The 26730-nt window shown below is 39.8% G+C and overlaps 3 protein-coding genes across 6 annotated transcripts in view; 2 read left to right on the top strand and 1 right to left on the bottom strand.

The window, feature by feature from the left end:
* The first annotated feature begins 1023 nt into the window (after nt 1-1023).
* Nucleotides 1024-6247, top strand: LOC135945519 (fibroblast growth factor receptor 3). The gene is made up of 7 exons (XM_065493266.1): nt 1024-1174; nt 1343-1417; nt 1607-1743; nt 3571-3715; nt 4986-5307; nt 5370-5455; nt 5821-6247. The coding sequence occupies exons 2-7, from the start codon at nt 1363-1365 to the stop codon at nt 5970-5972; spliced, it is 897 nt and encodes a 298-aa protein (XP_065349338.1). The 5' UTR covers nt 1024-1174; nt 1343-1362; the 3' UTR covers nt 5973-6247.
* A 128-nt stretch (nt 6248-6375) lies between these two features.
* On the bottom strand, nt 6376-11299 carry LOC135945823 (uncharacterized). Of its 3 annotated transcripts, none has more exons than XM_065493724.1 (7): nt 11148-11299; nt 9295-9589; nt 8560-8684; nt 7260-7475; nt 7060-7195; nt 6606-6735; nt 6376-6536 (listed from the first exon to the last, which is right to left on the bottom strand). In XM_065493724.1, exons 1-7 carry the CDS (start codon nt 11297-11299, stop codon nt 6451-6453), a joined length of 1140 nt encoding a protein of 379 aa, XP_065349796.1. In that variant the 3' UTR covers nt 6376-6450. The 3 variants fall into 3 exon arrangements, with proteins under 3 accessions (XP_065349796.1, XP_065349797.1, XP_065349798.1); XM_065493725.1 differs by having other exon boundaries at nt 7272-7475; XM_065493726.1 differs by having other exon boundaries at nt 9295-9787; nt 11148-11282.
* Nucleotides 11300-11805: 506 nt separating this feature from the next.
* The window catches only part of Pi3K21B (phosphatidylinositol 3-kinase regulatory subunit alpha), a 62514-nt gene continuing 47589 nt past the window's right edge, over nt 11806-26730 (top strand). Inside the window, exons 1-5 of one of the 2 annotated variants that reach the window (XM_065493710.1) lie at nt 11806-11986; nt 12133-12198; nt 12489-12599; nt 13148-13231; nt 20694-20765. In XM_065493710.1, coding sequence (XP_065349782.1) covers nt 11806-11986; nt 12133-12198; nt 12489-12599; nt 13148-13231; nt 20694-20765 — 514 coding nt within the window. Of the gene's footprint in view, nt 11987-12132; nt 12199-12488; nt 12600-13147; nt 13232-16317; nt 16447-20693; nt 20766-26730 lie in introns of those variants that run through there. The other variant, XM_065493711.1, reaches the window with a different exon arrangement.

Genomic DNA, 26730 nt, shown 5'->3' with positions numbered 1-26730 from the left:
CCAAATAATAAAAATGAAAATTCTTTTGCTTAAACTGATTGTTGGACTCATACCCCTTTGAATCGGGCTATGCCCTATTAAACGACTTGCGCTCAGCACCATGTGGCTGACGGCCGAACACTGAATTACATATTATTTGTAAAATCATCTTAATTTCTGCTGTTATGTAAGCAATAGTACAAAATTATAATAATTCAAACCACCGAAAATTGTTGGCTTCAGGACAAAAATGACAGGACTACCACGCTCTTGAACCACTATATATTTTAAAAAAAGTGCGACAGAAACGGAAAATCTGTTAGTTCAGGATGTTGAGAAAAACATTCTTCTAGACAAATTTTGTCTAGAAGATTCTTACACGGGGTTAAACCATGAAAGTGCGAAAAGCGATTATTTTGCCGCTGGAGTTATGGATGCTCATCCAAAGTAATTGATTAATTTTAACAATTTGCACAAACCCCTAAGCAATCACGCATTGAAATGAACAAAATTGATTTGTTATACTAAAACGAAAAATTAAATTTACTAAATGAAAAAGTTCAACACCATAAAAGAGGAAAATATATATTTTTTTTCAAACATATCAGTTGGTTTTAAAACGCACTGCATTATATGTTATTGCCGATAGGGTTTCCCCAAAGCCCAAAAAAGCTGGATTGAAGACATGGTGCAGACCGTGGAGCCTTTGGAAGTGGTAGGGCCATAAATTTTTGATTAGCCAAACAAAGTGCTGGATAAATTGGAAAGATTTGTTGCACCGGGGATGTGTTGCACAAAGGGCTAAGTCCTGCACTGTGTTAGCGCAGCCTGACAGAAAGCAGACGGGGCGCAGGCTCGAAAAATAGACAGTTTGCCGCGCGAGGGGCTGTGCGTCTCAATGGCAATCCGAGGGGGCTAAATCTGTCATCAGCCGAGATAAATCACGCGCCAATATATTTATGCAAGTAGCGCGAGGAGCAAGTAAATATACGCGCGCGGCAGCGCGGCGATGCGGTGGCGCTTGTAAATCTATCTAGCCCTCGACCAGATAAATATTTTCGCAGCCTCGTTTGCTTGCTTTTTGGATCATCAGCTCAGTTAGCTGATAGACTTCGTTGAGCGAGCAACACGTTTTCATTTGTCCCACACTGCAAGCCCTTTTCACGGTTTTGCCGCCTTTTCTGCGTCTGCCCAGGTAACAAAATACCATAATTAAAAAATCAAACGTAACAATAATAAAAAATTGCAAGGTTTTCCAGATTATTTTATTTATTTATTTTTATGGCTATTAATGTTAATTTTACTCGATTAATATTTCTAATTCTATGTGCTCCCTCCAAATATAAATTAAATGTTTTTCCAGATGAAGAAACCGTTGCACCAATGGTGGCGACCGCCGACTTCTTACTAATAGTCTTAATCGTAAATCTGACTTTTGGTAAGCCAAGATTTATTTATTTTCTTCATAATAATAGCCGTCTGCCCGATTAAAAAATAAATCAAACAGTGTGTTACACACTAAAATAAACCGTCTCGTGCGTAAAATCCTTTGAGGGCTCTGATACGCCAAGGCTCTCTTTGTTTTGAATAAAAGACCAAAAAATAAACATCGTCCCCCTTTTCGCAGTGTTTCCCCACGTGCTTTCCGAGAAGCAGTTTGAGGATGAAATAGTGGCCGTGGAGATGCGCGTTGGCTCGACGGCAATGCTGCGCTGCAAATCCCCCAAATCCCCAAAAGTGCACAATCCCGTGCACTGGACTAAGGTAATTGATTTTTATTTTCCTCCAAAACACGTCTCGTCTCGATGATAAAAAAATGCGCGTTTTCGTCCAGAAAGCAGTGCTTTTCGTTAAAATATGAGATGGGGAGATAAAATTGAGGTATACCTGTCAAAAGTGTCAGCTGATAAGAGAGAGGCTATGCTGAATGCTGTGTGAGTGACACGCGATGTCGCATGCGTGATAAAAAAAATATAGCGTTTTTTGATTGATAAGCTTCTGATGTTACACACAATATTGAATGCTCGTCTCTTTTCAAAGTGTGGAGCATTTCACACCTTGTTATCGCTTCTAAAATTTGTGTTTCGATATTTGCTCTCCACAATTATTCAAACATGACACTTTTTATCATGGCAAATCTTGTTTCTTGGGAATGTTTAATTGCGTAGAAAAGTGATTGATTGACAATTTGTCGCAATAAGGAACGGTTACGTGATTAAATCTGGTGTTGAAAAGATTTAAGATTAATCTTTGACATTTATGAATATTAAATCAAATGAATTGGCGTTTTACATTCGTATTAGCATTCGATTAAACAGATAAGTTTAAAATTAAAGCAAGATTTAAGATTGAGTCATATCGAAATTCATCTAGAAGCACACAGCTCCAAAGTTTTTGTGATTCTCAAATGTGAGAATTTAATATAGGATATTCGATTAATTCCTGTAAAATAATATTTTTCTGATCCGTCAATCGGCATTGCAACAATCAAACGTGTAATTTTAAGCCAATATTTTTTTTAAAAAATCTGATAAAAACCTTATTAAATTGGATATTTTTCATAGCCTGGGTAAAAAAGTTTAAATATTGATGGGACCTAATTGGTTACCAGTTGTCAGTCGTTTTAAATCCAGAGAAAGCATTTAGTTGGTTTGCCAATCTTTTTTAATTAAGCAGAGGCTACTAAAAATTGTAACAGATTTAAAATATAATCAATGACTATATGAAACTAAAACTAGTGATTTTATCAACCAATTTTGCAAAGAAATACCTGAAATCTGTCTGGAAAGGTCGGCCAATAAATTACTAAAAATTTCATAGTTTCACTGCGGCTATATTACTTCAATTAAAAGAAAAAATACTTATTTGCAAAAAAAACTCACTGACTTCACTGTTTTAATCGAACGATTATGGTGGGGCGGAGCCGGAAAACTACGTCGAGAAAATCATTAAAATTACTTCTTCTGGATTTGATCCTATTTTAAAAGCCGTAAATGGCAAGAATAATAATAAATTTTATTGCAAGAAGAATTAAAAAGAATTTGGTAGTTTTAAAATGCAAAAATTAATTTTTTTCAATAATCATTGCATAAGCAGAAGTTGGAAAAATTGTAATAATTGGACAGATGTAGTAACATGAAATCTTCAATAAATATTTCAAATTAGTATTTTCTTTTTAATATAATAACTTGTTGAACTATAATAGAAGATCGATATTTCGCGATTGCGAACTCTCCAAAGATGAGGGATTTCATCATTCGTTCTCTCTTTTTGAGTGCAGTCGTCCGTTTTCAACGACCAGGGATTCAAATTTTCTGAAGCGTGATTTATTTAACTACTGATGTGTGAAGAGGCTTGAGGGGTCGAAACAGTGGCTGGCCAGTACAAAAACAAGCGAGATAATTTCTATCTTCAAAATTTCACTCTTTATAGCCGCTCGCGTGCGTTTAATCCACGCAGCGTTAATAAGCTTCATTTGTATGTAATATTAATTTCGTTTTTTATCAGTAACATGCAGCGACTTGGACAGCTATAGTTGCTCAAGTCTCAGGTTTGATTCAGAATTTAGGCCTCTCTATGTTTGTTTTCCAGAACGGCAGGCGTCTATCATGCAGAAAAGGCGGTTGTCGACCCACTCTGAAAATCACAGAACTCTCCCTGGAGGATGGGGGGCTGTACGAATGCTGGAAGCCTCAGGGCTTATCCCCTAAGCTCACGTACGATCTACGAGTATTAGGTAAACAAGCTTGAGAATATTCTCATCGAAAAACTTTCATCCAGCTGAAAAACACAAATATCGCCCTCGAGCGTCCCCAGCGGAGTATGTTATTCCGCCTGTCAGCCGCGCGACGTGCCGGTTGCCTGCACACTCGCGGGGCAGGGGATTTTCCCCGACTTCACGTCAAACTCGCGTCTGCCTACCGGCAGCGCCTGCCGGGACCCAAAGTAGGCAACCAGCATGTCATGCGTGACGAACGCAATGCCTAATTCGGCTCTGCGGGGGGCCGGAAGATGAGATGCTCGTTTGAACGTGATTGAACTCGCTTTTGATATATGCGCGGCCAACTGTGTGAGTGGATCGCCTGCAGGGAAAGCATTTATGCAACCAGCAGGTCGCCATCCTGATTGAACAGCCAAATGTTACTGGTTTATTCACCTCACGCAATATTCGATGCGTATATCAACAGATGAGCAAACATTACATGAAATTTTAAGCATTAAATTTTGTTGAAAAGCGATTGAATATCGCCCAGCGATATTTGTAATACCGTGACAAACCCACAGACTTTGGATACTGTTGTCACTATTATTTCATTGTGTGAATCTCTTTATCCCGATGTTAATTAGGAGTTTTTTGAGTAGAAGAGAAAACGACAAATTAACAATTAGGTTTTGCAATGATCAAACACAAAAAATGATGGCTTGTGCAGTAAACTTGATTAAAAAAATCTAAAACTTTTCTTGCAAAAAAGGAAATGTTTAATTAATTTATTCCGGACCCAATATAACTTTTAGTTTTTGTTTCATATCGATGTAGAGGGTTGGCTTGAGTGATTTTTTCCATTAAATTCAGTTCATTTTGTTCCTGAGAGAGAAAAAACAACAATATTTAATTAGTTCCCACGTTTTTTTCATTAACTTTAAATTTTATTTCGAGTTCCTTTCAGAAAATATGATTATTTGAGAGAATATGTAAATTTTAGACTCAAATATTTTTATCAAAGCAAAACTATTCAAAATATCATTGATTTCTTTTTCGACACTGTATAGCAATCAAGTCCGAATCTCATTCCAATCGCTGGAAATGTTTTCCTTGGATGTTAGCAATCTGAATTTAACTCCTTTAATATTCATATGCGATAAAACTTTCTTTATCTTTCTATTACCTGTACGCCTCAAAAAATCCCGTTTGTGTGATTCCTTCTTCCTATTTGTATTTCATGAAAAATTACAACCCGTTTAACCGAACCACTCAACGAGTAAAATTTATTTATGTCGCTTCATAGATGCTGAGAGCTGGAAATCAACAACGAGTGCGGCACCAGCACTTGCGAACGGGCCGCCCGAAATCGAGGGTCCGGGCAATATGAGCGTTCCGCTGGGGTCGGCAGTTGCCCTCCGCTGCAGCGTCGTCAGCTCGCTGCCGCCCAACATCCAGTGGCTGCGTCTGCTGCCGGATCCGCTGCCCGAGGGAGAGAGGCCGCGCAGGGTGCTCGAGTACGAAGGCTCCATGTACGAGGTGCTCAGGCATAGTGGCATCGCACCCCTTTCCAATAACACGTGGATCACGAAACTGGTGCTGGCAAAACTTGATATTGAAGATTCGGGGTATGATTTGCTAATTTAAAATTTATGGAATAATTAAATTTGAGAAAATGCTCAAAATGCAGATACTATGTGTGCGTCGCAACCAATAATCATGGATTCCAATTTCAAGGCGGTTTTGTTACTGTTGCCGAATACTCTCCATCAAGAGGTAAGTAAATTGTAAATAAATTCAATATAAATTATTCATGATTTACTTTTAATCTGTGACACTTGGGATGACGCAATTTCTAATAAAATAAAAAACACTTAAAGTAATTAAAGAAAGTTTGGAGTTCATCTCTGCTCTTTTCAAAATCAGGGGGCCAAAATGTGAAGAGTTTAATTGACCAGAGGTTTAAAAACAACATCAAGATTTTTAGATTGTAAAAGACGCAAATGATATATAATTCCATTATTTCAAGAATTAAATTTCACCAATTTCACCTGCTGACAAAAAAAATATAAAAATCTTGTCAATTTTTCTAATGTTTTAATTGTTTAAATTAGTCTTAAGGCGATATATTTTTGTTTCAGGAGTTGAAGGCAGTCACTCAGAGATTTTATTTATCGAGGTTGTCCTTATTGCCACTGTCTTCATGCTGTTCGCAACGATTGGCCTGGCATTGGCTTATTTGGCGCACTGGAATCGACAGCAGCGCACTGAAGTACCTGACAGTTTGTTGTAGACAAAGATTGAAAAATTAGCTTTGACCCCTCCGTAAAAAGTACCATCAATAGAGTTTTCCATTGTTCTAAATCAAGTATTAAAAAATTTGAAATAATGCAGTTAAAAAATTTTATCCGTTGAAACGCGGAAAAATTGATCTCACTTTTCACCAAGGCAAGCTGAATTGTTCAGTTATTACACCAGTGTGCATAGTCTTTCTTGAAAAAATTTAAAATATGAATATATTTTGAATCTCTCATTGTAAAATAATAAAAAGCGGTTGGCTCGAATTGTGTAAAAAATAAATTGCATTCTATTTTATGCACATCCTGATCTATGTATTTAGGTAGATGACTCGCAACTTCAATATAATTTTGTAAAAAACACGACGAAACGGAAAGAATGCAACAATGAAAACCCAATTTACTGCTTCTATTCTCGTACGTGTTTTATTTCTCGTGGAACAGCTAAGGTAACGTATATGCGGTGCGTGCTTTTTAATCAAATTCCGCCCCTATGGTAATGGAAATATCGTCGGAGACTATCAGCGTTGAATGATACCACCGATCAGTATCCAATACAACTGAAAATGGAAACGCAATTCAATCACAGCGAATGCTTTTCAATCCAAAGAGAGAGAGTGGAAAATTACTTATGTCTCCCGGCTCGAGAGTTGTCTGCATGATGGAGCAGCGATATAGACACTCAGGGGGTGGCTGCAAAACCCACAGCTTTCGGCCTTTGAGCTGCGCTTGCCACGAAACACTTCCTACGTTGTCAACCTACGTACAAATATTATTTTCTTCGTAAAATAAAAAACGCAACAATTTGGCTAAGAGATTTTTAAGTTAAATTTTTACTAAACAATACATTTTTAATGATCAGTTTAGCGATTTGCAAGTTTTGTTCCGTCTTATTTTAGTTCTCACAGATTTATTTTTGCGAATATGTTGAGGGAATTAATTCTTTCAAGGGATTTTACTTAAATAAATCGTAAATTGAACCAACAGGAATAGTTTCTACTTTTCTTATTCACGATTTTTCAACCTTTGGCGTCAGAGGAAAAACTGTGAAAACTTCTTCAATCAACTATGAACCATACTGACGTGCATGTGCGCGCCGTATCCGGGGCTGCCGATAAAGATCCAATCCATCTGCTTATTTTCCGAGTTTTCCGGCAAAAAATACGGCCGAGAGTAATACTGTCGCAGCTGCCGTGACACTCTATCATCGCAGTTGCTCCTGCACAAGTGGGAAAAAACATCGATTTGCCACTGCCAGAGTCGTGCAAAAAGTCATCGCTTACCAGCCGACGTACCACGGCTTTCCGGTCGCTCGCTCCTCGCTCATGTTGAAGAAATCGGCCAGCCCACGAAACTCCGTTTTGTACGGGAAGAACTGGCAGTTGGGCTGAGGGCTGTCTCTGTATAAGGACCGCAAGAAGTCGAGACTGAAGATGCTTGGCGCCGTCCAGTTGCGCATAGCGTCCTCAATCACCACCGGTCGGCCACTGTATGCGTACCTTTCAACACGAAATTTAATAACTTCGCTTTCGCTCTGCAGGAAATGAGTTTTTTGGTAACGCTTTAAGGGGTTGGATTTAAAAAGAGCCTATATAAAGTTCTTCAACAAATTTGTAGTCCGTACATTAGACTTTTATTATTAGATTCATGGGGAAAATTTTGTACATTTTTTGCCTGTTAATAGAGTTTTTCCCTTAAATTGAAAAATAGAAAATGGTTATTTATTAGCGTTATAAAAAGCATCTCATGATCTTGGAATTTGACAAAAATTGTGTAATGCGATCATATTTCTAACTTATTACTTATAAATGTAATATTTTTCCATTTTTTCGCATCATTTGAATAAAACTTGGACGTAACTTAAAGGTGATAATTCAAAACATAAGGAAATGACGTAGACTATCATTCACTGTTTTTTATTTTCATCAATATGCCAGTTAAAATTTATTTCTTTCGCCACGGCTTTGAAACGATCCTCTCTGCAATCAGCGCAAGTGCGCTTATAGCTTTATCTAAATTCGCATGTGTTCCGGGAAGCTGCGGCAATCTTCCAAGCGTTCCTAGAAGGGAGGAAAACTCACCCCTGGATTTCTTCTATGCATGTAAATCATGTTTTTGCGTGCACCAATGTTTTCCCCATTTGCCCGCGTGTGTAAGAGTTGAAATCTCATTTTTCCGCGAAAGCTTTACTCTCCCCGGCTGGCTCGCATTGAATAAGAGTCTCGTTTTTCATGCCATTTGATAGGTTAGTAATCGCGAGTCAGCGGAAAGTATTCAAGCGTGAACGCGCTTATGCGCAACAACGCTGATAGAATTTTTTATCTCGTGCCCGCAGCAGCACAATTTTTCACTTTGCTGGCTCTCTCTCTCTCTCTCGCTCTCTTCCCCAAATGCTCACTCTCATGTTTCCGCTTTTTGAGCACAAATTGAAAAGGAAAACAATAAATAATACTCGCTTTTTGACAACAAATGAGACGGCGAGGCAGGAACTCTCTTTTCCGGAGAAAAAGCGGAGAAAGAGAATCTCGCCAAGTGCGCGCCTTTTCATAATTCAAATGCTGGCTGGGGGATGTAATAATTTACTTTTGCTCGAAGAGTTGGGGCGAGATTTGCGAAACGCGGTCCACCGTGTCGACTCCAGCGCAGATAGAACAGTCTTCAGGAGGCCGAGTCGAGTCTTGCAACCAATCTGGGTTCGCCAGCAAGCACTGAAAACAAATAAATGAAAGAGCAAAACACACACACAGCAGCAGCAACTCCGAATGTAAATTCTTTCCACCCTCTGAATACCTTCCCTCCCATATTTTACCATATATATAACGCAACATTGAGTGCGTTCGCGTAATAAAGAGGAAATTCGCTCCCCAGAGTTCGGAGAAGCGGTCGCGCCGGAAGCCAGGCGGGGGCGGAGGGAATTTGAATGTGTGCACCATGTTGGCCCTTGGTGGAGCGGAAAATCGAATTTCTCTCATTCGATTGTGCCTTAATCATAATGCCAGATGCGCACCGGCTTTGAAGATGCAGCTAATTCAATTAGGTCCGAAAGTTTCTGTCGGCAGCTAAGGGAGCACCAGTCCCTTTCGCGTTTAATGCAACGTGTAATTGGGAATGACGGGCATTCGCTGTTTGCATACTAATAATTGTGTTTCATAACAACACAGACCAATACGACGATATTTCAATAATTTAAATACAACTCAAGTTCGGAATGGATCAAAGTAGTTTTTACCCAGAAACAAGGGCTAATGAGGGTAATTTATATTAAGTTAGTTTAAAATTTGCAATTTCCAGCCTATATAGATTTTATAGTAAAATTACCTTCTCATCTTGGATGCTTCCTCCCCACCAAGACAGGTAAGTAGAAACCACCGCAGGGGTGAGGAGCAGCCCCGTAAACCACCCGACACAGCAGATGAAAATTGCACCTGCGACACAGGTGGCTCTCAGAGGTGGCCACTTGCAGCCGCTCCTGCTGAAGGCGGCCGCCCTCAACTTCCGGGCGGCCGTGAGGGAGGCGACGGAGGCAGGCGGCACGCCGGCCTTTTCGCACTTGGCGAGGAGGCGGCGGAGGCGGGTGGCGAGCTCGGAGGCGAGGGGACTCAATTGTTGCATGCTGTTGGCAGATTAAAGCGAACAACGAGACTGCGTTGCAACTGGAAGTGACAGCCGACGAGAGAGAAGCGAGCGAGTCGAGGGCGTGTGTGTGTGGGCGATGCACACATAAGGGAGGAAAGTGTCAGATGCGGGGTGCGAAAAAGGCCATCAACCAGCGAGAGGGCTACACAAGGTGCTGCTCACCCCCACTACATCACTGCAATAAGAAGCCAATTTCCGAGAAATCTGCCTCTGACTTGCAAAGAAAGGAAAAGAGTTTTTGTTAAGAGGTTTTTTTAAGAGAAATCTGTTCAAACTGTTCTCAACAGATGCGTCTCTTTACTTAACACTCGCGCGTTACTTTGAAGGAAAAATAGTCCGGGGAAAGAATTTTAGTGAAGCTACCTTTTTTATTTCAAATCTCCAACAGAAGAATCCAAACAAGTAATTAATTTCTTTCCTACTATTTATCCCTTTGATAATAAAATGAGATAGATCTTGAATTTAACACCAGAATTCAACTTTTGCCAGGGTTTAGAATATTTAATCCTTTTCCTTAAATCGACCATAAATTGATAGGCTTGGAGCCAATTTGAACGATTGTTTTTATACCCTTTATGTTTGCTGTTAAATTCACATTTTAGGGGAGTTTGTCTATATTTTTCATGGTTATAGCTTCTAAAGAATTAACATAAGTTTCTGTTTCACTGGCGAATTTATATTTTTTTCGAAGAAAAAAGTCACAGCAGGAATTTCCATGGTCTAAAAACTGCTGAATAACTAGGCATATAACCATAACATATGTTTCCGATTTCAAACGGGACAAAATAAACAAAAATTACCACTTTATCAGACACTAAGAAAATTGTAATTAGACGTCCATTTCGTGAGTTTCATATTTTAATTGATGACATTCTTTGACGATATTATTTTGATTCATGGAAAATAATACATTAATATTATAGTGGTATAGGGTTGCAGATGGTTTTTGTTCTCAAAATACCGAAATGATGGATCAAAACAAGTTCACACGTGTAGCATGAAAGTATGTAAATTGTGAGATTTGTGCGCCTATGGTGTTAGAAAGGAATTGCAGACGCACAAGAAAAATTGTCGATCGTCTTAAATTTTTTTCATACGCAGATTTTGCTCATTGATATTAAAACTGTATTTCTCTATCTTCTATGAATTTTTAGTAAAATATAAATATATTAATTTATATTATATAGAAAACGGACAATGTGAGGTCCTGATCTGGTCCAGATGAAACTGCTTTTAATGAGTTTTTCAAGCTTAAACTGAAACTACACAATATTAAAATTAACAATTAAAAAATAGTAATTAAAAAATTAAAAAATAACATTAAAATTAAAACCAGAGAGAGCTAAAATCAGTCTGATTCTCTCGTTAATAATTTTAGTCAGCTAGTTTTTGGAGTTTTCGTGCGACTGCTGTGAATTCTTTTGTAATCTGATGAAGGCTTTGTTCAGCGTTCAGCCATTGCAAATAATGAGCTAGCTCCAGCATTCGCGAATATACCCATAGAGCAATCTCATGCCGCCAAAACCCTCGTTCACCTGTTTGTCCGCGCAGAGGCACCACTGGAGATCGGCTCATGCCGTCTCGTCCCCCTGGCGGCAACTTGTAGAAGCTCGCCACCAAACACACTGCGTGCTACCGAAATTTCGGCGATTCGCCGGCCAAAACGCAGATTCGGCCGCAGTGCCATGCGGAGCCGCCTCCGAAAACCGGCAACGAAGGCTCAGTCGGTGAGTGTCACCATCGAGCGCCGCCCCCGGCGTGCTCCCCGACCAGCAGGGCGCGGGGGTCGGTTTTTGGCGCCGAAAAGGCTGCGTTCGGCCCGACGGCCGATTCGGCCGGGCCCGACTCGGGCCCCGGCAGGGAACCGACGGGTCCCGGTCGGCTGCGGGGACCCGCCACTCCCGAAGGAAAACCGCAGAAAGGAGGCGTGACCCGGACGTGGATTGTAGCAATTTCTCTTGTTTTGAACACTTGTTTTCGAGTGGCTCGTCGCGACATGTGATGATAAGTCGGCGTATCGAGTTTCGTTCTGGCACCGCTCGCCGATTGAAAGGCGCCGCGTGATTGGCGAGAATCGGTACGAACGGCGTGCGAAGAAGTGAAAACGCGGCTGTTCGGTGTCGAAATAACGCGTCTGATTAGGCCCAAGGTTACTCGCACACGCTCTCATGGCTGTTTGTTTTCGCAGGAGTGATGGAGGGGCGGAGGCCCTCTGGACGGCTGCACCAGGTCATCCGGGCTTACCACCCGATCGCCTCCACGGAGGTGGCCCTCGAGGTGGACGACGTGCTCGAGGAGGACCCTGACCACTCAGCACCGTCCGGCTGGCTCTTCGGCAAAAACCGCAGAACCAACTGCAAAGGATACTTTCCTTGTGAGACCCTTACAATAATATTTCGGAATCAGGTCTTGCCTCTTTATTTGGACCTTTTTAAAGAGCAAAGTTAAAAGTCAATCAAAAATTCATAAACATGTAAAATCATGAAATAGTTTTTAACTTTTGCATTCCTGTTGTTCTAGACAATTTTACGAAGGAGATAGTGGAGAGATCATGGACCCCGCAAACCCCAACGTTAACACCACCAGGTACTGCCAAATGATGGACTAAAGTGCAATAATTTTAACTTCCTTTTTGAAGCTCTGAGTTTAAAGGCATTATAGTAAAATAAAAGTGTTTTTATATATAAATTGTGTTGTTGTATGTAGTTATACTGCTTATGATAATTTTGGATGTCAAACAAAGAAAATCAAATGTAATATATGTCATGGTGTATTTCCTGACAGTTATAAACAAATTACTCATGGGACCGGTCTGTAAACTAAAAGTACAGATTAATTTTGCTCTTGGCTATTAACTCTGAAATTTTGACCCACAGTTGCCTTACCCAGAAAGTTGTCGAGTTCAGTCAGCCCATTTTCGCTTTCCGAATCAGTATCTCAGAGCTCGACCTATGAATATGAAGCCTTATCTAGTGAGCGTTGTAAAGGTAAGTTACCCAATTAACACTGAAATTTGTGTATCCCAAAATATAGAGTGCCGAAAGGAGAGAACCAATTTAAATCAAATACTTTTGAGCTCCATTTTAATGTTAAATTATCGCTGAGTATACATAATTTGTATGCATTATATATCTATGTCCTTGATGTTTCGTTGTTGCGCTTATGATAAATTATTTACTTTACATGCAAATAAAATAAAAAAACAAAATTTTATTTGCTTTCTCGCTTTTATTAACCCTGCAAAGTAAATATTTCAAAATTTATGGAAACAATAACCTTCTCATGCAATGAAAAATATATTTAATTTTTACTCAGGTAAATACAATAATTTTTTATTAAAATGACATTTAAATAATTAATAAACCACTTCTTATATAATTTCTAAATACGTAATAAAAATTTTGTTTATATTTGTTTCAAGTATTAACTGAAAAATCAAAACACCCACGTGAAATATTTTATAAATCCAGGAGAAATTAAAATTATTTATATATGGTCTTTAAGGAACTAACTGTCAAAATCGTCATTTTTTCAGACGAAGGCGTGATTTATGGAAAATTTCAGTGTTCATCTATGGAATCCTTATACTCAAGATGTGAAGACATCCATGAGTCAAAAGGTGAGCTGCTCTCCTTGACTTTTTGCATGCTTTCTTCTTTGCTGCTCAACATTTATAGCAAAATAGTGAGAAAAATGGTAGAAAAAAGATTGTTCATTAAGTCTAGCGATATGAAACCGCTTAAAGTCTTTCGAGGGTTTATCAGTTCGGGGTCAGCGGTTGCGTGCGATAAAGGCTTTTTTTGTACCATGCCAACTGACTGGCTGACATCCTCTGTGAGCTGCAACTACGCAGTCAAAACTAGAATTGGATCACATTCTCTCATTTCTTGCGATCAAGCGCGGCCAAGTGAGAAAAATGATCAGCTCTCAACAGATGTTCGCAGGGAAAAAAAGTTTGATCACACATATGCACCATAACAGACGCAATATTATGCGCGGTTTTTATTGTTGTTTGCTAGATGCGTCAGACAGCAATTTGTTTGGCATTTGCATTTAATGACAGTTGTTAAAGCTAATTTGGTGGCACAAACGGTTTTGGAGGAAACTTTGGCTAATCGGCTGGATTTGCATAATTATTACTCAATTCACCAAACAAATAATTCAGTAGGGAGCGCTTGCTTAAAATTAGATTTGTGTACCTAAAATAATTTGTTTGGTCCCGGTGAGGGAGGAAGATAAATTACATAATAATGCCTGGCTTAAACGTCAAATATACCTCAATAATGCGTTTTTGACTGGTGCCGACACGCTTTATGCGGAAAGAAGTTCTGAAAGTAGGCAACCGGTGCATCCTTCGCGTCAAGAAATAATCTAACTCAACCAGAGCGGAAGGAACTCTGAGAAACCAGATAAAAATGCGAGTTTACTTTCGAAAATTCTAGTTGCTTTAAAAATTAAATGGGAATTCCGGAAGTGCTCTTGATAAGAGAGCGTAAAACCTGAATCGGTTTCGATTTGAATTTTACCAGTTAAACAAGGATGTTTTTCTTTGAAAATTAATCAACCGAAACACTTCGTTTTTCCTGCATAATTCTGTATTAAATAAATTTTAAATTATGATTCCACAATTTGACTACCCACTTAAAAATATTATTTTCCCGAGGAATAATTTTGACTTGATTGTAAGTGTTATGGGCTCATTTCGGCTTTAATATCCGACTGAAGTTTATGTAAACACGATGTTTGCCAGATCGTGTGCCCTTTTTCATTTTCTTTTCCCCTGACAATTTCGTATTCTGTGATGTATATTGCTAAGCGAGAATAAACAAATATATTTTAAGCTTTATACAAAATAATCGATAAAAATAGGGTTGTGTAATGTAAAACTACGTCCATAGTTCTTTCTAATCCAATTCACAAGGTGCAAACCAGCATGTTGGGAGACAAATCATTGAATTAACTACTGCGTCTCGCAAAAGACGTGTGCTCGTAACTGCAAGGGTGTTGAAATTAAAGTGAACTGATAAAGGAACATCTGCTTTTCGCGATTAACGAGTCGTTAATAAATTGCGTGCACGCTGTCCTAAGCCTCTCGCTAAGTGCTTTCAATCGTGAGCATACGTGCTGTTGGTCGAGCGAGTGAGTACACTCCTGCCGGTGACGAGCGCAAATGTTGCCCGTGCGACTAAAGCGTGAAACTTGTGCCTTGCGCGCAGTGTTCGCAAGTATTTACCAGCATGGTATTTAACGGTAAAACCCAGTAGAAAGTGAAATTTTGAGTTTAATGCAATATGGAAAATACGAAATACGTGTTTTATTAATAATTACGTAAACAATCCATTATTTTAAGTCTTGCAAAATATTATCAAGTAATGATATCAAAATAATTATAAAAAAAAATTGTTTAAAAATAATGAAGACTTCTGCACTCTTAAGACATAAATTAAAACTAAAATCCGGTAAATGCCTGGATTGACCCTGGCAAATACCACCACCTGGTATGGTAAAAATATGAAATGTTGGTAAATTCTGAACATTGCTTGCGCGGCCAATAGCGACGTGCGATCATTGTTGCCTCACCTCGTGCAGAGTTATCACTGATCGAGAAATTTCTATTGTTGTAGAATGCGTGATTGCAGATGTGGGATTTGTAACACTTTTCTTCTAAAGAGCAATAAAGATTAACTTGTAATTGTATGCAAAACCAAGAAAGTTTACAAACCTCCTCGTTGCTTAGCTACTCACAAAGATAATGACCATGATGCAGCACTGAAACGTATTTTAATTTCTCGGCTGAATAAGCAATCATTTTTTAAATTTAAATCGATTTTATTAAGTCTCCCCAGTTGCTCAGTTTGGGCCCGTCTCAAGGATTGAATAAATAAAATATATTTTGTCTCAATTTTGCTCCGCAAACTTTTTCTGCCGCATTAAATGGTATAAAAAATAAAAATGAATATTCAATTTTTCTTTTCTCTTATTGCATCTCTCGCTCGACAGCATGAAATTCAGAAACATATAATTGTCCTATCGAGTCAGAAGGGGTACCTGATATCTGAATTAATAATTGTAGCACCAAACATAAAATATATTCAAGTAACCTTGGCTACCAGCTTTCTACGTTCGGCATGGAAAGCAAGGACCGAAATTTGAAATGGAAAAATAGATAAATCTGTGCTGCATGTTTGAGTAGCAAAAATTTAAAGCCAATAACTCTTGGCACAAGGCTAAAAAGTCTAGACGGAAGGTCAGTCATCACCACTTCATTATTTATTTACCAGAACAAGCATGATTTCATAAGAGTACAGAAGACGAAACTTTACTGCCACATGAATCATATATGCCGTTTCAAAATGAGAACGTTTGCTTCACACAACGAAATCGGCAGCATCGGGGCAACGCTGACAACGCAGGGAAAATTTTATTTCCGTCTTTGTTTCTCTCCCTGTGGCTGTCGCGTGCACGGCCGTTTTTATTTTCAAAAGGCAAGCAAACATCCCCGCCGAGTGAAGAAGTGGCTCTTGTCATCGGCAGCCTGCCTCTTTCCAATCGAAAATCAAACGCGTTGTTCTTTTCTCTAATCGCCTTGCCCTCCTCTCTATTCTCGTTCTCCCTGTCTCCCAAGAGGGGTCTTGACGATAAATTAATCAGCGGGCCAATTACCAAGTTAATTGGACGGGCATTAAGTAGAAGTAGTGTAGAGGCGCAAGGCGGCGCAACCAAAAGAGGATCCTCTGACTTGTGGCGAGAGCAAATTTAATTATGTTCAGTCAGACTTTCAGGCGCGCCACGCCATTGCAATTGATTCTTCTGTAGAAGCGTCTAGAAGGAAGGGTTAGTTCTTCTCTTGCTTTAAATACAGAGGAAAAATTATTTTTGGGTTCGGTAGATGTGTTTTGAGCAGCGTTTATTAGGATTTTGAGTTACACAGGAGAATATAAGTGGCAGCTTTAAAGGAATTAAATATCTTCCAATGGAGATGTTGCAGTTTTCACATTTTTCATAGTTTTTACCGTCTTGCATTAAAATCACAAATTTGATTGAAAAAATGAGATAAGCTCACATGTTAAACCTGCTTGATATCTGAATGCTAAAAAATCTATAGTTATTTTCTGCACACAATTTTTAAAAATCGGATTGATATTATCTTCAGACTATCCATGATTTTTCTCGTAGATTTTGTAATTTAATTCAAATATCGGAGAGGTATATTATACAACATGCATTATGAATTATGATTCATATTCATAAGTCAGACAATTTTTTCATTGATAAATCTCGAGGTGCAATGTTTTTAGTACAACTTCTTACAGCTGCTGCTTATTGATAGCTCGCGCGATGTTGTATTTTTATTTTGTAATAAATCAATGTGTCTGTGAAAAGCAGTACTTTTCCATTATTTGTATGTTAAAATGTTTTTAAACTACTGCTTTCAAATGGGAAATCCTCTACACTATTTTTAGTGCCTATCAGCACTATGAGCAAACAAGCCAAACGAGTCGAGTAACACTGACAGCTCGCAACCTGTTTATAAAACCATTTCTTTACGACACGAGACACCGTTTTTCTGATTAAAAAAAGGCTTAGCGGCATACACGAAATCGAATGATTTTTGTGAAAGGCCTTTTCAATTTATTCTGACCCCTATAATTAAGCCTCCAACTGGCGAGCTGAAATCAATTTTCCGCGCGCGCAGCGACCAAGTAAGCGAGTAAGCGAGTGTGCGGCGGCTTTCACCGTGCAGAACAATCGAGCCGCTATCAAAAGTAACTAACTCTCCAAGTCGGGAAATTACTTCCCCTTTTGACCGGCGACGGACACGTCGATTTATCACGGCGCCTTCGGCCTGAAAACTTCGATTCACTCAGCATTGACTGTAACGCTCGCTGGCATTCATCGGCGTGCCGCTTTCGGCGCACAAAATTGAAACCAGTAGAACACATTTTATCTAATCCGTCAAGAGTGAAAAGGGCTGAATGGTGCTCCTTTATCCGCGACAGTTTAAAGGGCCATTCAGTGAAACTGGTTTGCGTCGTCGTCGACGACAAAGATGCAACACCTGAGAACAATTTGGACCTCCTCCCCTCGGGAACCGATTCAAATGCACCCGAGTGCATGCTGCCGCTCCTGGGAAAGCTTGAACGCAATTACTCCGATTTTTACGCTTTTCACAAGGATATTCGCGCATGCACAATGCAAATGTCTCTATCCTTAATGGACCCTGTTGAGGTTTTTTTTCCGCGAGCGCAGCTGTTCCCACATGTGGCCAAGATTAATGTTTACCCATTTATCGCTTAATTAAAGCAGTCTGGATTTAATGGATTTATTATATACGAAGATAGTAAAACGTCATTTTAGTGGTTTCGTGCTCACTCACAAAAATGATTCTTTCGTGGTTCTCCCTTTAATGGGCGCCGCATTCTTTTTTGTGCCCGTTAAAGCATGAAAATGACTCTGATTGTTGTATGGGAATTTTATTGCACCACTCTTTAATGGCCATTTACGACAGTTGCAACGACAAACAGTACCTACGTGAAAAAACACTCGCACACGTCGTAAAAATATTAAACACAACATCGGTCTTATCATCACAGGAGGAAAAAAGAGGCTATTAATTATTACACACTTTTCCTCGTTCTTCTGCCTTTGAATTTTGAGTGTTTGCTCTCTGTGTATAGCTTCCAGATACCTCAAGATTCATAACGACGCATTTTTCGCGGATAGAATTGAATTGTATGCTCCTAAGGACCAAGAAACCTGCAGCGTGTGTACTTTCCTCGTCGATTTCTTCTTTTGTCAAAATATATCTCACTTAAAATTTATGTCTAGTGGAGACCATTTGAAAAGGACACAAACTTTTCGGATATATTTTGTCATAAATTAACACTGACAGATCCAAGTTGTACACATAAACTAATTGAAATGAATGGTAACAGGATTGCCAGGATTATTCCTCAATAACTCATCCAATTTTTTGAGAACCTAAACGTCGATGGTTTTAGCTAGAACCAAAAAACCTGGTTGATTGTGCTCTTTGTGGCAGTATTCAATACATATTTAACTTAAGACGTTAATGGATGGATTTTTTGTTCCAAACTAGCTGCACGTGTAAAAGTTAACTTTAATCGCAGCCATTACCTAATGCAGCTTTTAATATTGACGACTTAAGCAGTAAAAGCCAAATGGGTTGCATTTAAAGTTCTTCTTTGTTCACTTACTTTTGTTCATTAGCGAACAAGAGAATTAATCGAGTCGTGTGCAATATTCATGAAGGCAGCAAACCGAACTAGCAGGGGGAAATCAAAGGCGGAACTTTGCCATTTAACTTGGCAAGCTTCTTGTATGTAGCACACTGTTGCGGCTGCATCAATTATTTATTGCAATCGAAACAAAGCAGTTACATGCCTACATCCAGATTCGCAGAAGCGTCGGTCGTATCCATGAAAAAGGAAGCCTATCTGTTATATGTATATGTATAAAGTCGTGCACACACATACATATTTCATGCGACGCTGATGCGAGATGCAGATCCATTATATGTATCCCATTCTCTAGTATATCGTAGTAGGGTAGTACTGGTTGACCTTGTGCTCCGCGCCTCGACTCTTTTTTCACGTCCACAAACATCAGCGCTGATATTTATGTGCTCTGCGAATACATGCCTCTGGTAAATACATACACGCTGAGCGTGCTTATAAAACACAAACGCGTGCATTCTCCTCCCCTTTCAGTTTTTTCTTTCACTTTCTACGCACCAGAAATGCGTTTTTTTCTGTACGCTCTGTTTTATTTCTAGACATATGTATTTTATTTCGCCCCTTTTCGTCGAGCTCAATCGAGACCCATTATGCCCGAGCTGGCGACGGGAGAAATTTGGCATTTTGATGCGGCGCATTCATCTCACTCAGGCAGGCAGGCACTCAATTTTATCAAATATTCCCTTTCAGAGGAGCCAAAGGGGGAACTGCCGAGTTTCCAGCCAAATTAGAAACAAACGCTGCCGTCGAATTACTTTCCATTAGGTCGAATTAAATAATTGACGATAATTTAAGAGTGAGCGCGCGCACCAAATTTGTGTGTAATTCCACGGCCGGCGAGCGCGCAGGGGAACCAAGTTTTTAATGAACCCTTGTGCGTGTGTGTGTGTGTGTGTGTGTGCGCGCGCCCACCCACCCCAGCCGATGAAAAATTCAACGCGCACGCCGCGTGTCAAACGGAATTTTTCATCAAATCCGCGCCGGCAGGCGAGAGAGCTGCGAAATTGCAAAGTTTGATGGGCTTCGGGCGTTTTTGCCTTTCGGAAAAAAGTTGCTTTGTCTGATGTTTTATTAATCCGCTCTTCGGTGCTTTCTCTTTTCTTTATGTATAACGTTGGTCCTCTGCTGGAAAAAGGCATTTTCATCCAACTTTATGGACTGTAAACTCAGGTGGAAATGGAAAAGTTCCAACTCGTTTGACAGCTAGCAGAACATAACAGCGGCTCATTTTTCTAACGTCTTTATGCATTTTTGAGCGTTCTTTGGAACTTTTTTACTCGCTCATTTCCTATGGAGGAAACTCCTGCCTGAATGGCAATTTTAATCAATTCTTATGGGAATCTTGCTTTTTGGTATACATCCCAAATCGAGTTGGATTTTACCAAAGAGCAAGACAAGTTTCCTGCTTATCTTCTGTAGCCTGAAGTGAACTTTTGAATTCCATTAGCCGTGTCTATAAAGACATTAAAAATTATTAGGAGTGCCAGGAGTTTCTGCAAAATAAATTATTGAATTAAATATTTTGTTCTGGTTTCTTATAAAAAATGATTGCGATCAACAGTTAACTTTATTTTACAGAGGTTGAAAACTTAAGTTGACATGGACTTTCTAATCTTCCCCTGGCTATGAGAGACTTCAGATTTAAATATTATTTGGCCAACCAAGCTTATTATCACTTTAAAATGCGTTATTTCAGTATTTTACTATCAATGGAGTAAGTAAATTCAGAGTCGTTGAAGTACATTGTAGTCACTGATTACATTAAAATGCCTGCTTGATTTCATTTGCAAACGTTGATGGAGTCTGTTTTGTTTTGTGTTTCAGGAGGCGAGAGTCATCATGTGATAGAATGGGAGAAAGGCCTGTTTTTTCTCACCCCGGTCCTTTGCAGTCACTGTGAGTACCAATTCAAATTATTACATTGTATACGCAACGGACCAGCATCGAGCAGCCGACTCGGAATAATGTGCTTTTAGATTCCGCTTATTTTTCCGCCCGGTTTGATTTACGCGGCTCGGGGGGCCAAAGTCGTCGCGGCATTATTTGTTTGAAAAAGAAGAAGTTTAGCTTTGGTAGGTGTAGGAATAAATAAAAGTGAACGTAATAAAACTCGCGGCGAATGGGGTTCATAAAATAAAATCGAAGGAAAGGGAAGCCCTGCTTCTTCCCTTTGTTTTCCTCGCTCGGCCAGAAAAGTTTCCTCGCGCGCAGATAAAAATTTACGAGTTTGGCTCGAGCGATTTGCTTCAAATCTGCCGGAGAACAAACTCGTTCGGCAAAGTTTGCCAAAGAAACGCAACTTTTCCCTGCCGCGCTGCAGATGAAGCATTTGGTAATTTTGGCTAGTGAAGAGGAAGACTCTTTATTTCTCATTCGCTGCAGCGACGCCGTGGATATATTGAAACGCTTCCTTTGATCACGAGAATCACCTTTGATCTAGGGTTACATCGTTCTTCGGGCAAAATGATAGCGTTGACAGCAGCCCTAGTCAATTATACTGACTGTAATTAAGTTCGTTAACTTTGATTCGAGAATCAATTGCATTGTTTAGTAAATTCCAGACCTCTGTATGACAAAGAATTCTGCTTTTAGGGTGGCAAAAATCGGCGGTCGGCAACCCTGCCGATCTAATCTGAGCTCTCGGCACCCCTTTAGTTGGCCTGTTCAAATAAAAGAGCTCCGAAATTAGATAACGCATTCAAATTTGAAAACTTCCTTGCACTGATAGCAAGACAAAAAAGCTGGATTGATATTCCCCTTTGAGCCTTCCTTTTTCTCAACGAACAAACAAACGCGGTGGCATTATGCGTACGTTTGTATACAAAAAGTGAGTGGCCGCCGCAACCCTAATTAGAAGCTTCCTGTTTGCCGAGCAGCTAATGAAAAAGTTTGGCCCTCATTCAAATTTGAGTGAAAAAGGTCGCGTTTTTTGCGTGGGAATCGAACACAACACACGCCTTTTGATTTGAATAATGCGCCCCGGCCAAATGGGAATGGTCATTAGGAATAGGGGGTTGGTGGCTCGCTCCCCCTCGTGCGAGGGCTAACCCTCCTACCAATTTCACAAACTGTTGCTATGCGTCGCCGCATTTTGTCATGCGGCCTCTTGGCAACTATTTCGGAAAATAGCAGCGGGGGTCTTTCTCACTCATAGTCCCTATTTGCGAGAAAAGGAAAGGCCGATTTCGTCGTCTCAGCAATTGACAGCACCTCTCCTGCGCAATTCGCAAAGTAGCTGCTTCCATTGTTATCAAAATATATCTTTTTTTAACAACCCAGGAGGAGCTCTTTTGCCAGCAAAGCTTTTGCCTCGTGCTTGTTAAAACTTTATCCCTAACGAAAAGTGATCCTTGAGGCAAATTTTTTCCCCATATTTTCGCAATTTTAGCCGTTACAAAAGGCCCTAGGTTGGCCGGGCCTTTTTCAAGCTCATAAAATTTTAAAACTTTCAAATAATGTTGACTAATTTTTTGTTTAGTAATAAGGATTTTCTTTCTTTTAATGGGCATGCTTTATTTAGCTTGTGTCCGAAATATTTCTCCTAAGCGAGTTTGGTTGCATCTCCTTCATTTTAATTTAAAAATAATGATGTCACAGATATTGAGTTTGCTTTATTCAAGGATAGCCCAGATTTACAAGGATTCGCCCGGCTGTAAAAATTCCTTCTGTAACGAACTCTATTTGTGAAACTGCAATATTTTCCTCGTTGGTAACAAAAATTATTTTCACCCACCATTTCCATAGATATTGGAAAGCGCCAAAAATATCGGAAAAAGTTATTGCATCGGACGGAGTTTGTTATTCTCATAAGGAAACAACTGAAATGTGCTCCATTCAAACCGCAGCTATTTTAGGCAACCTGCATGACGTCAGTGCTGAGAAGTTGTATAACCAAATGACAGCCTGTGACTGCCCAGTCCCAGAAATCTACATATTAGTTTCTCCTTACATCTTACATCGTATTGGCGAATTCATTGTAACGAGTAAACTCCAGCGTTTATTTTCTTTATTCCAGAAAATGAAAATGTGCACTAGGCCTTTACCAGTTTTTAATTAAGACCATACTGATAAAGTGGCGTTGTGCATCACGGAGTTTTTCGCGAAAGAAACATTAAGCGGCACGCGGCGACGACAAGCCGCGGAAAAATGACCTTGGGTCGCGCGCGCCAATTTATCTTGTTAGCGTGTGTATTTTACTCTCATTTGCCGCACTTTTTCGCAATGCAAACCGGGCGTTTCATCATAATTAAGCGCGTTAGGGGGTAAAGCGCTTACTTATACTTACTTTTCCCTGCTCTTTTACGCCAGCAGAGATTAAATAAGAGTGGCGTGGTGGCCGCGCTCGCCTGGTTTGTGAGGATTCTGTTGTGCGGCCGGCCGGCCGCGAAGCATTTCAATGTGTGCAGCTCGCCGATTTCGCGGGCCTAATCCAATTTGCGCCGAATCACCCCATGCATCCCCTTGTGCACGGTGGATCAGCGGCCGAAGCAATAAAGCACTCGCCGCCGCCGCCGCCACCACTACCACGCGCGCGATAATGCTTGCAGCCGTGAACTTTTTTATTTTTCCAACACACGCGAATTTCCCGCCCGTTCCCCGCCTCGGGGGTGGAAAAGCGGTGTAGGTTGCACTTCATTTGCATTCGCATGTCAGGCCTTCGCCAGCTCCCTCCGTGTAATGAATTCGCTTTCTAACAAGCGCATGGAAATTGAAAGTTGCTGAATTCCCCGGGGATGTGAAAGAAAGTTTGTTCAAAATTGTGCTAGTGTCTCAGGGTTATTGGGTTAGGGGTTATTTTGTTATTATTTGTAATATATCTCGGCAAAATATAGTGTTAATAAACATAAAATCTACATGCTGTGTTGCAACAAAGAAAATAATTATTCTTGATATTTTGTTTCAAACATTTAATATTAGTCATATTTAGTTGTCTGCTTGCAATTTTCAATATATCTGAACATTTAAAATTCTCATCCATATTATATGGTAACATTTTCAATCTTATTAGCTATCCAAGTTAAACTGTGTGAGTTTGCAGCCTCACGTTTTTCGAATCAGTCATAAAAATGACGGTAAATTTTCATATCGAGAAAACAAAAACCTATTAGGAAGATTAATGCCAATTTGATGTCGAATTGAACATTCCAAAGTATATAAAATATTGTTGGTATTCGCCGGGAACCTGGAATTTTGCGATTTTAAATTTATTCCCCCTCAAAACTCTGAATCAAATCAAATTTGCTCGTATAAATATTGTCAAAACTGGATTTCGCCTGCCAATTCAATTTAAGGGAGTCATCCGTTATCAAAATCATAATCGAAATGGATGGCAATCACATTTAAATTTCACAAACGCCGCTCTAATTGCACACATGACGATATTGTCAAGGTTGGTTATGGTATTAATCAGACGACCGCGATAAAAGCCGATGTGTCTATTTTTCACGTCCCTTTTTTGAATAAATGTTAACGCAGAGCCTCGCGTTTCCATTATTTTTCTTTTTGGCTTGAAAAATGTGCGCGCCGAGTCCGTAAATTTCCCGTGCAAATTGCAATTTATGTGACGAGCGCAGCGTGGCGTGCGAGGCGCATTTTCCGGCCCCGAACTGAATTTGTATTTATATGGTTGCGCGTGGGCCAATTTGCTCAATTGCCTCGAATTGAAGGGGATTATGTTTTATCGGCGCGATTTATTTGTTTGCCAACGGTTTCTCCTTAAGTTTGCGGCGGCGGCGGCACCGGCACCTGCCGTGCAAGATTATTAATTTGGTCGAAAGACACTTGAATTGAGTTTGCGTGAGTGCTGCAACTGTAATCATAAATGGAACTGGAAAATTGGTTCTGCGGCCTGGCTCGAGGTAGTTTCAATCAATATTACTTCTTGGTACAAATTATGTTTACTTATTTATCCCTTTTAACCAAAAGTCTGCTTCGTCCTGCGTGCCATGCATACTTCTCGAGATGTTAAGCCATGATAAATTCTGATTGTTGCTAAATAATTCAGGAATTCACCTGGTATGACTAATTAGAGAGCGGTGTTTATATGTCAGTTTCTCCTCAATTCATGTGTGTATCAGTAAAAAAGAACGAAATTGTCTTTATTTAAATTTGCCGGCTGAACATTCGCCTTTTGAATAATTTAGAAAAAATCTAACCAGCTTTTTGGACGGTGCCTGTCGCCAACTCAATTCAATATTTCCCAAACGATCCAAATTCCAATTAGCCGGTCGGAAAATATCCGGCCAGCTGGCTAATTTGCATTCAAATCCTTCAAAATGCCGAAACACACTGGAATAATAATGGTGCTTGGGAACACATTCACACACATGCTGCTGTTTCCTGAACCAACCCTCGCCGCTCAAACGTGCGGCTAATACCCGGCGCGTGTGCGTTCCTTCTCACACTGATTTGTTTCTCGCCAAAATTACGTGCTATTATTCAGCCTCATTCGAATTCGAAAAGCCGGCTTCCCCTTTAATGATCTTTCCCGACCACGTTAATTTATTTCACCGCGCACATACACACACACGTCTTTTGTGGCATTTGCATTGTGCGACGATATTTTCGTAGGTTGCATGTTGGAGCGGGAACAGGTGCGCGCAGGCACAAAAGCCGGCCCTGCGATACCGATCGCTGTTTACTGCTTTAATGATACGCACACGTACTGAATAATTCCGGTCCAATTTACGAGGCGCTCGGCCGTCTAGATTTTTATCCATCCTCTTTCAATTTTGGCTGGAAAAACTCGTAATCACGAACGCCTTTGTGTGAGGACAACGATCGAAATTTCTGTTATCACCTACCACTTATTCGCTGTTTATCAATTTTATTCACGACAATTTTGCAAGTTTTTATCAATCCATGATAATCAGGAAAGGTTAATATTCGAAATACCTCGTTATATTTCTTTCTAGGCAAATGATTTCGCTAATTGGCTTATCGTAGAATTTCGTTGATTTTTGTTTCACTATGATATTAATTATTTTTTTCCAGCTAGGCGTGCATATTTGCTACCGACCTGTGCTAAAATGGCTCAGATTTCTAATAAAGATTGAATTATTAAATTTTAAGTCCGTTTTGTGCATTGCATGCACGCAGAGTAGTTTATTTGAAAAGCCTTTTTTATTTTTATTTCGCAAGTCTTTACTTTTTAAAAATAATTAGACTGTTCATCATACGTGTTCTTAAACACGCGGTTTTACCACATTGAGCCGGCTGTGGGTGCATGCAGACGTGATCAGGGGTACTTGTTTCGAAATAAATCGAGCAAATGCTGTTCATTGACGTGGCTCGGAAAATCGACCTCGCCTGCCATTTGTTCTCGTTTGTCACTGGGCACGCGATTTTCGTTTCTGCCCTTTCACTGGCGAGCGGCTTAAAACACCTCTCGACTAGTATATTTATTGGAAAATGTAGAAATTTGATGGGTTTATTAGATACAGTCATGCTAGGTTTTTTGACGTTCTGAATTTGCTGCTTGCGTGCACAACAAACATGCTTTCCCGTAGAATGGATGCCATCGACCCTGAAAAGAGAGTGGCTACCCTGAAAATTAATCCTGGTATCGAACTTAAAACATAAATTAATAAGTTGCAGAAGGGATCTCCTAGTTCACTTTTATGTAACATTCCTGTCTGCAATAAAGCCTCAACTTTTTCAAAATGATCTGTTGTTGTTTATTTATTGAGTTTTAATTTCTTTTTCAAAATTATTTTAAGCTCCGGCCTTGCTTAAGTTCCTATCAAATTTGTACACGCCAAAAAACTTTGTTAAATGTGATGTAGGACACTCTTGTCATAAAAATTAAATTTCACGCATTCCGGCAGTCCAATAAAGCTGAAAAACGGGCACATTAAGGCTG

Source organism: Cloeon dipterum, chromosome X, assembly GCF_949628265.1.
Source record: "Cloeon dipterum chromosome X, ieCloDipt1.1, whole genome shotgun sequence".
Taxonomy (NCBI): domain Eukaryota; kingdom Metazoa; phylum Arthropoda; class Insecta; order Ephemeroptera; family Baetidae; genus Cloeon; species Cloeon dipterum.
This window is presented reverse-complemented; position numbering and strand designations above follow the sequence as displayed.